Source organism: Micropterus dolomieu, linkage group LG01 (assembly GCF_021292245.1).
Source record: "Micropterus dolomieu isolate WLL.071019.BEF.003 ecotype Adirondacks linkage group LG01, ASM2129224v1, whole genome shotgun sequence".
NCBI classification, from domain to species: Eukaryota; Metazoa; Chordata; class Actinopteri; order Centrarchiformes; family Centrarchidae; genus Micropterus; species Micropterus dolomieu.
In genome coordinates, this window is record NC_060150.1 from 21114889 (window position 1) to 21127628 (window position 12740).

Sequence of the window (12740 nt, forward strand, 5' to 3'; positions counted from 1 at the left end):
ACATGCCAGCAGGTGGAGACAGTTGTTTGTGGCAGTGAGGCAGAGATCTGTTCAGTGAGCGGTGGTGTGTCCAGGTGTGCTGCATGAATGATTAGTCATTCACGTAAGTCATGTGTGGACCGCACCACATGCTGTATGTGCGCAGCTAACATTTCTGAGCCCCGTTTGTTTGGGTGAAGTCCGTCTGTCTTAAAAAGAGACATTCTTTGCCAGAAGATATTAAGATTATCGACATAACACACACGATGAGCCCTGCAGGCGGACTGGAGCCAGTCGTGGAGGCCAAGGAGTCTACTGAAGCGGCCAGCACCGCGACCAACTGTGGGAATGGGACCAGAGATAAAAACGGACTTTCCACACTGCTTTAAAAAGTTAAAAAGACGGTTAAAATCTGATTTTGTCAGCTTTAACTGCCGAAGAGCTGTGTCATTTGTTCCGACATGGACTATCACTCTTGTGATGGAGGACGGGAGCGACGGCATCAGGTCCTGGAGTTTTTTTTAAATGTCAGCTGTGGTGGCACCGGGGAAGCAGTGAGTGGTAGCGTTAAAGAAACGGATGTTTCTGGTTATGGAGTCACCAATTATTAGTGTGGTTGTGGAGAAAAGAGGACGAGGAGATGCCGGTTGTGGGGTTCCAGAGCAGGACTGAGCAGAATCTGCTTCAACACTGTGTGCAGACTGAGGATGGAGTGTGTGAGCTGCCGAGTGTTGTGTTGGAGTAGCAGTAACAGACCTGAGAGAAGGGCTACCCGACGGTGCAGGGTAGAGACGGCCTCCGGAGCGTCTGAGCACAGCCTCCTTCAGGATCCTACGTCAGGAAGCGGAGGTTTTTGACCGGGATGACGGCCGCCAATCAGGCCCAGCGGCAGACCGGCGGCCCAGTGCAGGAGATGTAGCCGGTGGAGGAGATGTAGCCGGTGGAGGAGATGCAACAGTGTCGGCAGGCACTGTGTGCCGAAAGAGATCCGTATCAGGGAGACTCGAAGCCGCAGGTGCATCCGCTGGTTGGACCGGAGTGTCGTTAGACAAGGCTGCATAGCAGTTGGAGAGGCCCCATCCGAGCCTCTCTTAAAGCCACGGACCACCACTTCAGCCCAGGTTGACTGATGCTTCGGAGTCGAGCAGGATGAAAGCTGGGAAGGCTAGAGGGGTCCCAAAACACGGTGTCCTGGATGTTAGCGGTTGCGCTAAGAGAAACAATCTGTTTTGCTTGTACTGAAGCCACATCCATAAAGCCAGTCAGCAGCGAATCTTTCTCTTTGAGTTCCTCTGAAAGTCGTCGGATGTCTTCCATAAGGTCAGCAATCTTCTTGTTCGCTTTCTTAAGGAGTGAGCAGTCCTCAAGGGGCAGAGTTATCTCGGCTAGCATAGCCGCCGGAGCTTTGTTGTGGTCAGTAGCGTTGATCGCGTTTTTACGGTCATCTAGCTTAAAATCCATGTCGGATGACTAAAATCCTTAACCCACGTAAAACTCAAGTTAAAAACTTAAGTTAAATAAAAAGGATATAAAAAATGTAACGAATAAGAGAATAAGCTATGCAGACAGTTGTAAAGAAAGAACATCTTTTTCTTCTGTTCTCTACTTGTTATAGTTACACAGTATTAGGGGTGTGGGCTGTATTAAAAGTATCCACTGTTCTCCCATGCTCTAACACACAGTAACGATGAAATGTGTGCTGTTCTCACATTCTTCCTCTGTATGTACACATAAACAACAAGGCAGGGAAATATAAAAGGAATTTATTTTATTGTTTGGGTGTTATTTGTTGCTCTCCTTCTCCTCCTTCTTCTTTTCCTCTGAAGAATATGGTTATGTTCTCTGCATGCCTCCACCTGTGTTTTCTGTGTGAGACATAGAAGTACAGTAACTAACATTAGCCTTCATTAAATCATTTCGACTGGTTAGGTGCAGTAAAGTTAGCTTTAAATTGATTTCACCACCACAAATAAAACACGGCTTAATAGCAATCACATTTAACAGAAGCATAAAATTCTTCTTAATGGTAACTGTTAAGATTAGTTTATTTGTTAGTCACCACCACTAGCTTAAGAGCTTTAGCCTATATGATGTTAGCACTACATAAATTAACGGATAACGGATTTTTACTCTCCTCATAGCTTAACAGACTACATGTATAATTCATAATACTCACCGCTGGTGAAGTCACTGCATCTCCCGACACAACACCACGGTTGAATTTTCACCCTGAATGGCGTTTTTGTTGAAACAGCAGCTGAAAACAGCAGAGCAAGGAGCTGCTCCGTGTGGGAGCATTTACTGTAAATACTCGAATAGGAGTGCACTCCAGATTTAGCTGTGGCTAACTGATGTGGCTCTCAGAAACAACAGCTCACTTTCCTGCAGTTCTGTGTACGTATAAGTCGCTAATTGAAAACTCTGTAGGTCAGAGTGTCCACATGAAAAGAGAAGGAAGACATGGCTGGTAGTGTCTTCAAACAGAGTTGCTAAACACCTCAGCGCACTGAAGGAAGCCATCTGACTGTGTGAGGAGCAAGATCGTTGATGTCTGCAGGCAGAGTAGGCCTAGAGCTCTCCTGTCTGACTGGTCCACCAATAGCAGAGAAGATGACCCCTTGAGACACAGCCCCTCCTCATTTGCATAATGAGGCAGAAATGCATACAGAAATGTAAAAAGGACAGGCAGAAATAAATACAATGGGTGAAAATAAATAAGGTAAAGGGAAGAACAAAACAGACAAAAATATTAAAAGACACACATAAATAAATGCATTAAAAAAATTTATTAATAAATAAAGTTGAAGATTATAATGGAGAATAAATAAATAAGGTAATTATTACAAAGGTGAATAAGTAAAGGCGCTAATTAAAATATATACATTTATGTCTCCTTGTATAATTGAATTACTACCTACATTTATTTATGTACTTTGTATGTCTGTATTTTTTTGTGTATTTAATTGGATGCTTATTTATTTATTGAGCATTTACTTATTTCTGTATTTATTTCTGACTGTGTCAGGATCGGTCCTCCATACCCCGCAGACATCTACACACCAATACCGATTTATATTCATAAAAAAGAAAGAATAAAGAATATGCAACTCGGCCGGCTCACACCCGGACGCGTGCGAGGGCCCGCCCAATGCTTTAATTCATTCTGTATTCTTTTTTTGTTTTTTGTTTTTTGGTGCATGTGTGTCATAATAAGAAATCGAGTCTTAAGTTTGAAAATAGATTTTAGTAAGGCAAATAATGATTGTGCTTTTAGGAAATACAGCCATGTCTTCAAATTATTCATCTGGGTTTTTCTTTTTTTTAAGGTGTCAAGTACTACTCCACTGCTGACCAGTTCCCCCTGCACGATTTGTCTCTGTGGAGCAAAGATGGCGTAAGTACAAGCAGTAAAAAGGGGAAAAGTGTGAAGTCTAATTCTGTGTGGTTAAATTCATAGATACATGTTGACAATTACAATGTTTTTTCTCCATTTGATTATTTTTTGCAGATCCACTTGAGCGACGACAAGGGCATGCTTGTCCTTGCTGACTTGCTGTGGACCGTTTTTCGAGCATGTGCAGATGTCAGCGGCTAACGAGCCGGAGCCGACTGCTCTGCCTGCTCGTCGTGCGGTCCCAGCTCTTCCGCGGGTCCGGCCGCGTGTGGTTTTGTGTGAAGAGGACCGTGTCCCTCACCACGCCAAACCTAAACCTGATGCTGATGTCTTTCTGCCAGTGGAGGGCAGGATGGTAAGATTTGCCTGCTGAAATTCCACTGACACTTTCTTTTTGTCGTGGTCATTAATATTTGGTAACACAAACTGTTTGTCTTTTTTCATATGCAGAGGAAGTCATCAGGGGAAGCTTCCTCTCGTGTTTCAAAGAGGACGGCACAAGAGCAGGTTTGTTTTTGTCTTGTCATTTTGTATTGAGATATGCATTTAGACAATGAATATTTTAATTAATAGTGTTTGTTTATTTCACGGGCTCCGATAAAACTTAGGCCATGCTTTATCCCAATGAACCCATTACATTTCAGTGCTGGCCAGCATGGACGCGGTTGTGCCGTCCCATCTTCCTGCTCCTGAGTGTCCTCCAGTTCCACCAGCCAAGGTAATTTACATGCAGATTCAATGTTTGATTTCCTGCTTCCTGAAACATTAACATAACTGAGTGGTTCTAATGTAGAGGTATGTAACATAAAATTGCTCAATTGTTTTATGTATGTTTTCTCAATTTACTTTAGAGGCCCCCTGCGGGACCTCGGGCACAGCGAGTTGCCTCACAGGGGAGACCTGCAAAGTTTTCTTCAATATTTAATGTAAACATGTTGTCCAGTGTGAGAAACGTGTAGCAATAATTAATGTATGATGCAATAATTCTGTCATTATAAAGTAAAACAAGGTACTCGTTTGTTTATGCAGCTCATTGTGTTATTTTTTTTAAGGTCCAGGCAACTGCCAGTGTTGTGGAGGTGGGTCCCGGGCTCACACCTGCCAGACCCTTTGTGTGGCTGCAGAGGAGGAGGTTAGTAAATATTATGTGACCAATTATATTAAATGGTTAAAGGTAAATGTAAACACAGTTGTTTCCAATGTGCCTAAATAGCTCACTTTTTTCCCCCTTTTCTTGTGTTCAGGAGTCGGCACCCACCCGGGCGGTGTACGAGTTGCCGGAGATGTCCCCTGTCCCAGCTGCTGCCCCAGAGGACCAGGTTAGTGCATTTTTCTGTGAAATGTTGTTTATTGTGTTCAGTAAGGGGAAAAAACTGAAAAGCAGTATGTGGTGCACACTTTACTTTCATTGTGTGTAAAGTGTTGTGGTTTTCCCCTCCTTGTCTCGTTACAATAACAGAGTCGTTGCACAAACACATTACAAATCTTGTAAATTCGTTGTATGCAGATGATCCCAACACCACTGCCAAATTATTTGAAGTGAGTCCTGTTAAAGTTTCTGTAGTTAGCATCCCGAGTTGTCCTGAAACTGCCTTTGAACATCTTGATGTGATCTGTATGAAACTTAATATCGTGCCAAGTTTAGGTAATAAGGATGTTGTTGTCCCAAACATCGACAGAGCAGCCTAAACCCTGTAAAAACCACTAATATTGCGTCAGATGGCAATTGCTTCTTTCGTGCTCTTGCACATGTATTCAGTGACACACAGGAATATCACAAAGCCAATCGAAGAGCTGTAGTTAAAAAAAATTTAAGATAACCCTATTATATACAAAAATATTATTAGAAACAATCTTTCATCCGTGCCTCAGTATGTCAGAATCAAAAATTAAGTATGTTAACACTTGGGCTACTGAGGTAGAAATTCATGCCGCTGCTGATTTGTTTGGTGTAGATATTTACACATATATTCAAGAAACGTGGCCAAAGTTTGCAGCAAACACTCAGCAAAGACTGGACCTACAACACTGTAATCAGTGTCATTATCAACCCATTGAGTGTGTAAAAGATTCAGCTTCTCAGAAATGTGTTTAATTACCTTTAGTGAAATAAATCACACATAACCAGAAGCCGATATTATTTTATAGTATACAAGCCGTAATGATAGGAAGAAGAGAAAAGAGAGACCAATACAATGACAACTCTGAATTCAGACAAACTAAAGATGAAAGACAGAAGAAATATGTTAAAGATGGTAAATAGAGAATAAAAAAACAACAGCAAGGTGTTAATAAATATGAAGCTGATGCATCATATAGAGCCTATCTGATAGAGAATGGTAAACATAAATATGCTACTAATGATGAATACAAAACACACCTAAAACAAAGCAGTGTCCAAAAATATGCAAAAGATTCACAATTCAGAGAAAATGTTAAGAAGATGAGTGTAGAGAAATCTGCTAAAGATGCTGATCATCGTCATCATGTGATAGATTATAATGTGAAAGTTTAAAAGTGACCCAGTTTATGCTTTATCAATTAAGGAGCGAAATCGGCAAAAAAAAATATTAATGCAACATTGGAAAGGAGGAACATGGATGTGATAATCGAGCAGTTCCAAGAAAAAGTAAAACATGGTCCAGATTATGTTTGTTGTGTATGTCATAGATTACTATTTCAGAAACAAGTAGTTCTATGTAAAATAGAGCAATATGGACAGAAGGGTTCAGTAGTTGCTGCAGTAGCAAATAAATGCATCACTACAACTTATCTTCACAAATGTGGAGATACGTGTGATACAAATTGCATGTTAAAACAGTCAACCGCTGCTAAATCATGGATTTGTCATTCGTGTAACAGTAAAATCCTTAAAGGCAAAGTACCTGCAGTCAGTGTAGCAAATAACTTACATCTAGATCCAATTCCAAAGACCCTCCATCTGGAGTCTTTGGAACAACATTTGATTGCCCTAAATATTCCTTTTATGAAATTATTGGCTTTACCTAAGGGTGTCCATGGACCAGTCACCTGCGTCCCATCTAACTGTAATGCAGTAACTAACATTCTACCTAGGTTAGAAAATCAGTCTCTCATCCTTCGTGTTAAGTTAAAGCGAAAACTGACCTACAAAGGACATTACAAGTTTCAATTTGTTGACACACAAAAACTTCTTAATGCACTTTCATTGTTAAAACGTATCAATAAATGGTATAAAGATGTGGAGATTGATTTTGAATGGGCAAATCCCTATGATAAGAGATGATCAAAGTGAGAGCAAATCCCAAAATGAAACACAGGTCAATGATGTAGCTGCAAACAAAGATAAACCAGAAGCATCAGATGAAAACATGGATGAACACATCAATGATGCGCAGCAGCATGGGAAGTATTTGGATACATGTATGCAACCCGTTGATATTGGACAAGAAATTCTTGATCAGCACTTTGACAGCGTTTTCTCAGTAGCTCCAGCAGAAGGAAACAGTCCTGTGCGACTACTGACAGACGCTGGCAATGAGGCTAAATGTTTCCCCGTTCTTTTTCCAAGAGGTACTGGAACGTTCCATGATGCCAGAGATGTAAAGTTGACACTGAGTAAATATTTGAATCAAAGAATCCTCAATGCAGATACTAGATTTGCCTGCAACCTGGAGTACATATTTTATGGACAGTATGCATCTGAGGTGGAGCAAGTGATGTCCAATGCATCAATTGCTTTGAGAAAAGCAATTACTTCATCCATGCTGTCAGACTCTGACTTCGTTAAGAAACTTTTAAATAATGATATAGGCTACAAATTCCTCAAACCTATTAGAGGTACACCTGCGTTCTGGCAGGGAGTACAAAAAGACTTATTTGCAATGTTACGGCAGCTGGGAATTCCAACATGGTTCTGTTCCTTTTCATCAGCAGATTTACGCTGGACTGAACTCATGGATATCTTTGTAAAAGCTGAAAATATTAAAGACAATGTAAAAGATCTGGACTGGGCACAAAAATGTAATTTGTTAAAAAATCCTGTGACAGCAGCTAGGATGTTTGATCATAGATTTCATTGTTTATTAAATTATGTATTGTATATTGTATATTTTACAGAGTAGAGTTCCAACAGGGTGGATCACCTCACACACATTGTCTGTTCTGGGTGGAGAACCCAGCAAAATTTGGCCAAAATACAGATGATGAAATCATTGGTTTTATTGACAACTATGTTACCTGCAGCCTTCCACCAGAAACTGGTGACATGTATGAGGTGGTTTCCGGTGTGCAGCAGCACAGCAAAAAACATTCACAATCTTGTACTTGTGAAAGGAACTACATGTAGATTTCCCACGGCCACCAACTAACGACACTTTCCTTACTCACACCAAAACAGAGCAGGAGCAGAATGAAACTGACAAAAATAGAAATGCTCTGGCTAAACAAATTCTGAGTAAAGTAAAAGAATGTAGTTCCCAAACAGACTCAGCGTTTGATTGCGTAGATGACCTTTCTCTTCCCTCTGTATTAATCAGGAGATCTTTAACCCTAAGAGTTCCTTAAAAAAAAAAAAAAAAAAAAAAATAAAAAAAAACTTGTTTTGTCCCTCGTGACAAAATGTGGCTCCTTCCCAAAAACTACTGTAAAAATATCATAAATATCCACTTTAAACAAGTCAATCTTTCAAGCTACTTCAGTCTGAAATATACATATCAAACATTAATTATATTTATCTTTAATATTGTATTTATCTTTAAATGCCATTATGTTTACATAACTCCACTGTGTTTTTTAGGGGGAAAAAACTAAACTAAATAATTTCCATAAAGTACAAGTCAAGGAGTATTTCATCCATCCATCATCAACCGCTTATCCTGTGTACAGGGTTGCGGGGGGCTGCAGCCAATCCCAGCTGGCATCGGACAGGTCGGACATCGCAGGGCCACACATAGACAACCACTCATGCTCACATTCACACCTAAGGGCAATTTAGAGACTGACTGACGATTAACCTAGTCTGCATGTCTTTGGATGGTGGGAGGAAGCCGGAGCACACGGAGAGAACAGGGTTTGAACCCACGACCTCCTTGCTGTGAGGCGACAGTACTAACCACTGTACCACCGCGCCAAGATTAAGAACAATAGTAATGTAGATGCAAAAGAGGCACTTAGCAAGTTAGGAAGTGTGTTTCTTCATAACAGAGAAGTCTCTGCTCAAGAGTGTTTATCGTGTAACGAATATGGGACTGAAGGAATGTGTAGCAAACCTAAAATTTATTTATGCAATTTAATAAATTTATGAGAATTGATACCCAGTTAGGAATTTTATTATTCATAAAATCAAACCAGATTCCTCGTTTCAGGGCACCACCGGAGTTGTTATAATCCTAGAGTCTCCGGACCTCTAGGTAGTTTTAATAATTATACAATTTTTACTAGTGATCAGTTAATAATCGCTCAATTATCTTAAATCAGTCAGTCAGTCTCATATCTAAAGGTTCAGTTCTTTCGGCAGGGACGTAGAAATAGGCAACACACAAAGCTCTTGATTATATTACAGTGAATTTATTCTCTAACTAATGTGATAAAAAGATTCTTGGATACAGGTAACAAACATTTGCTGAACAATGAGCCTGGAGGTTCGATTGTGGGAAGCATTTGACTCATACGGCCTAGAAGAGCTAATGAAAGTAAACTAATGCTATGATTTTAGGAGTTAAAAAATGGAAATATCTGATCACAGAAGATGTGTTAGGTCTTACTGCTTGGCCTGTTGCTGGTCCCACTAGCTGCCGATCCAGGCTTTTTGCTAGGGATTCTCCGGGGTTCTCCGTGTCTGAAAACGCCTCCTCCTGGCAATTCGGCTGTTTTCAGGTTTCCTTCGTTGTAGCTGGCGAGCCCACGTGGCTTGGTCTGACCTCGGTGAAGTTGGCTTCGACGAAAAAGGCTTAAAATGGAACTTGGTGGTTCCTGAATTAGTCCAGTGTAACTTAACGGACTGATAACTTTAACAAACAAAAGAAATAAAGAAAATAAAACAAACTGAAGGGCAGATCGATGTCTCGGCACTTCACGTGTGTAGCTTCAGGCGAACAAAAGGCCTGTTTCGCTGGCCGCGTCTTGGGCGTTGCTTGGCGAGGCACGCCGTCGCGTGCCGAAGCATCCAGGGAGCCGAGCAGAGCAGCGGGCAGAGCAAGGAGCGAAAAGAAGAGAGCGAAGCAAGGTTTCCCAAGGGACTGCCTTTCTAAACTTAATGTTTAAAAAGAAATCTATTTGCGCGTATTATAATCAAATATTTTTCACAATCGAACCTCAATGGTCGAACGGTTGTACTGTTCTAAGCATTTGGTAACAGGAAACAATTGTCACATTATTGGTCAGGATATTTATACATTTCGTCCACTTGGGGGAGCTCAGGTTACATGAGGAAAGCTTAGATTAATCAAAGATCACCTCTCCTTAGGAACTGGGAATATTGTTGATTCATCCTTAAATTCAAGCTGGCGATTAAGAGTATAGTAAAACATTCCTTTGTCATCATTTCTAAAGGAATTTTGTTGGAAAGTATTATGAACAAGCATTGATCACATTAGATGAAGGAGTGTCTTGCTGAAATTAAACACTGCAAAGGTTAACATAACTACTCAAGTAGAGGCAAACGTAATCAAGTAACTAAAGATTTAATTAAACTTAATTAAACGCTTTGACTGCAGTCCCTTTTACACTGAAAGTTCGGCTGTCCTGGATTATGTCACACTTAGGTGAGACAAGGAGTATCCCTTTGATGGGATAATAAACATACAGCACAGTCAGTTGCCACGGAAACGTGTGTGTGTGTGTGTGGGGGGGGGGGCAGTTTTGATAGGCTGTTCAGGGAAATGCCAATGGCTGGTTCGTGTCCCTTTGTCAGTTTAACAGTCAGGCCCCACGTTATCAGCTTCGGAATCAAAAAGGTGCCAGTTTTATGGTTGGGCTAGCACTTAGAGAAAGTAACTTTGACCCCCTGCTCCTCTGTGGGAGAGAAAAAGGAATTTGGAGTAGCTCCAAATTTATTCAATATAAAATGCACAAATCCACACCGTTGTTCACTACAAATGTTCCAGAGAAGTCACCTTTGTTCCTACTGGGGACAATGTTGTGAGAATGAGCCTTCCTCTCAGTCTCATTCAAAAGAGAGCAGAAAATGAAGAAACTGGCTCAGACCAACTTTGGATGAGAAACATTACAGATCGCTACAAAAATAGACCACAAAGCAATGAATTGAAAGACATGTGTCTTGCATCCTTTGCTTCAGAATACAGAGTTGCTGCCAAAAATGAGAGCAAAAGTGGCATGGTTAAACTGGGCAATAACTTTGGCTTTGTTAAAAAGAGAACCAGGACAAATGCTGCTGTTGTAAGGTACGCTCACTTTTCACCCACACAGTATCCTGAAAAGCACTACCAAAGCTTGCTGCAGCTGTTCTTGCCGTATTATTTTGATGATCAGCTGAAACCCTCCAAATTCAGTAGCTTTGAGGAGCTTTGCTCCTACTGGTGTGGCAGCATTTAACATCAATGCAACAACAATACACAGCAGCTTTTCAATTGGTAATAACATGTCATTGCCATATCAACATTCAAAAGAGGAAAAAGTAAAAACCTTGAGAGCCAGTCTGAAAGATCTCCAAATATTATTAATAGATGAAATTTCTATGGTAGATCATAAACTTTTGGCGTACATTCATGGCAGACTGCGCCAAATTAAACAATGTGCAGACTTTTCTCCATTTGGCAATGTATCCATCATGGCTGTCGGAGATTTTTACCAGCTCCCACCAGTTAAAGGAAAGTCTCTATACACAGAATATGTTGGGAACAACCTATGGGATAATACTTTCAGCCATGTGGAGTTGACAGAAATCATGCGCCAAAAAGACAAATAATTTGCCCTGATGCTAAATAGGATCCGAAAACATCAGAAAGGGGAAAAACAATGTGAGACAGGCATGGGAGAAGATACAGAAGACCTTCACATCTTTGCAACGAATAACCAAGTAAAAACACATCATTTCAACATGTTGCACAAGGTGTGTTCAGATATATTTCAAATTGAAGCACAAGATTTAGAGAAAAACCCTGAAACAGGGCGACTTACAAAAATAAAAACCTCACATAAGTCTGATAATCAAACATATTTAGACAAAATACTGAGTGTTGGTCCAAAAGCTCGTGTTATGCTGACCAAAAATATAGATGTCTCAGATGGTCTTGTTAATGGAGTGTTTGGCACTGTGTGCAAAGTTACATTTGATGCAAACAACAAATTCCCCAGAACAACATATGTACATTTTGATGATCCAAAGATTGGTAAAAAAAAACCCGAGGCTTAAATTTCCATGTTTAGAACCAGGCCTTGAAAATGCCACCCCAATTGGTGCTGACAAAGACAGAGTTAAAAAAGGTAATGGAGTTAGACGTCAGTTTCCATTACGTCTGGCCTGGGCTTGCACAATTCATAAAGTGCAAGGCTTGACTCTGGACAAAACAGTGGTGTCTTTGAAAAAAGAGATTTTGCTGCCGGTCAAGCATATGTAGCTCTAAGCAGAGTTACATCCTTACAAAACCTGATTATTGAAGATTTTAAACCAACTGCAATATATTGCAAAAGTGACATCGATACTTATCTACAAAATATGGCACAATTTATTGAGGCTCCCTTAACAAGACCAGCGTCATTTGTGAACATGTGTTTACACAACATTCAAGGTCTAAATGCTCACATAACTGAGCTAAAACATGAAAGCAGGATTCTGAAAGCTGATGTAATTTGCCTGACAGAAACATGTCTGTGTAGCACACAGGAAGGATTATGGGTAGGGCCGTGATCTGATTGGTTGGTTAAGTCGGTTAGTTCGGCTGCTGGAGCAAAAGTGAGGTGTTTAAAATGAGACTCAGAGACCAAGGATTAGATGTCAGATGATGCCGGCTTCTTATATTTTAAGATATGTATAAAAATAAAAATATTGGTTGGTACCAAAAATGAAAAAGTACAATAATAAAATTAAAGCTGTAAGCAGCGTTGGGCGGGCCCTCGCACTTGTAAGCGCGTCCGTGCGTGAGCCGGCCGAGTTGCACATTCTGGAGCTCTGCCGGTGCGGCTGTGAATTTCCTACGCGGTTCCGACGCCGCATGAATGTGCTATATGTCACTTCCTGTGTCCCCTATGTGGAGCTACATAGCACTTGCCGCTATGAATATAAATCGGTATTGACGTGTAGATGTCTGCGGGGTGGGAGAGTTATCAAGCACGTAAAGTTTGTTTCAGATGTGAACATGTACACTGAACAATAATGTACCCAAACAATAAAATAAATTCCTTTTATATTTCCCTGCCTTGTTGTTTA

At 40.7% G+C, this 12740-nt stretch overlaps 1 protein-coding gene across 10 annotated transcripts in view; it reads left to right on the forward strand.

The window, feature by feature from the left end:
* The window catches only part of LOC123978514, a 37918-nt gene that overhangs the window by 4047 nt on the left and 21131 nt on the right, over nucleotides 1–12740 (forward strand). For 8 of the 10 annotated variants that reach the window (XR_006826995.1, XR_006826992.1, XR_006826994.1 and 5 more), the window contains exons 3-9: nucleotides 3306–3373; nucleotides 3488–3728; nucleotides 3824–3880; nucleotides 4018–4091; nucleotides 4225–4299; nucleotides 4426–4505; nucleotides 4618–4692. Coding sequence is in view for 4 of the 10 variants with exons in the window: in XM_046061777.1 (XP_045917733.1) it covers nucleotides 3561–3728; nucleotides 3824–3880; nucleotides 4018–4091; nucleotides 4225–4299; nucleotides 4426–4505; nucleotides 4618–4692 (529 nt within the window). In the remaining 6 variants the exon portion in view is untranslated. Of the gene's footprint in view, nucleotides 1–3305; nucleotides 3374–3487; nucleotides 3729–3823; nucleotides 3881–4017; nucleotides 4092–4224; nucleotides 4300–4425; nucleotides 4506–4617; nucleotides 4693–12740 lie in introns of those variants that run through there. The other 2 variants (XR_006826999.1, XM_046061797.1) reach the window with 2 other exon arrangements.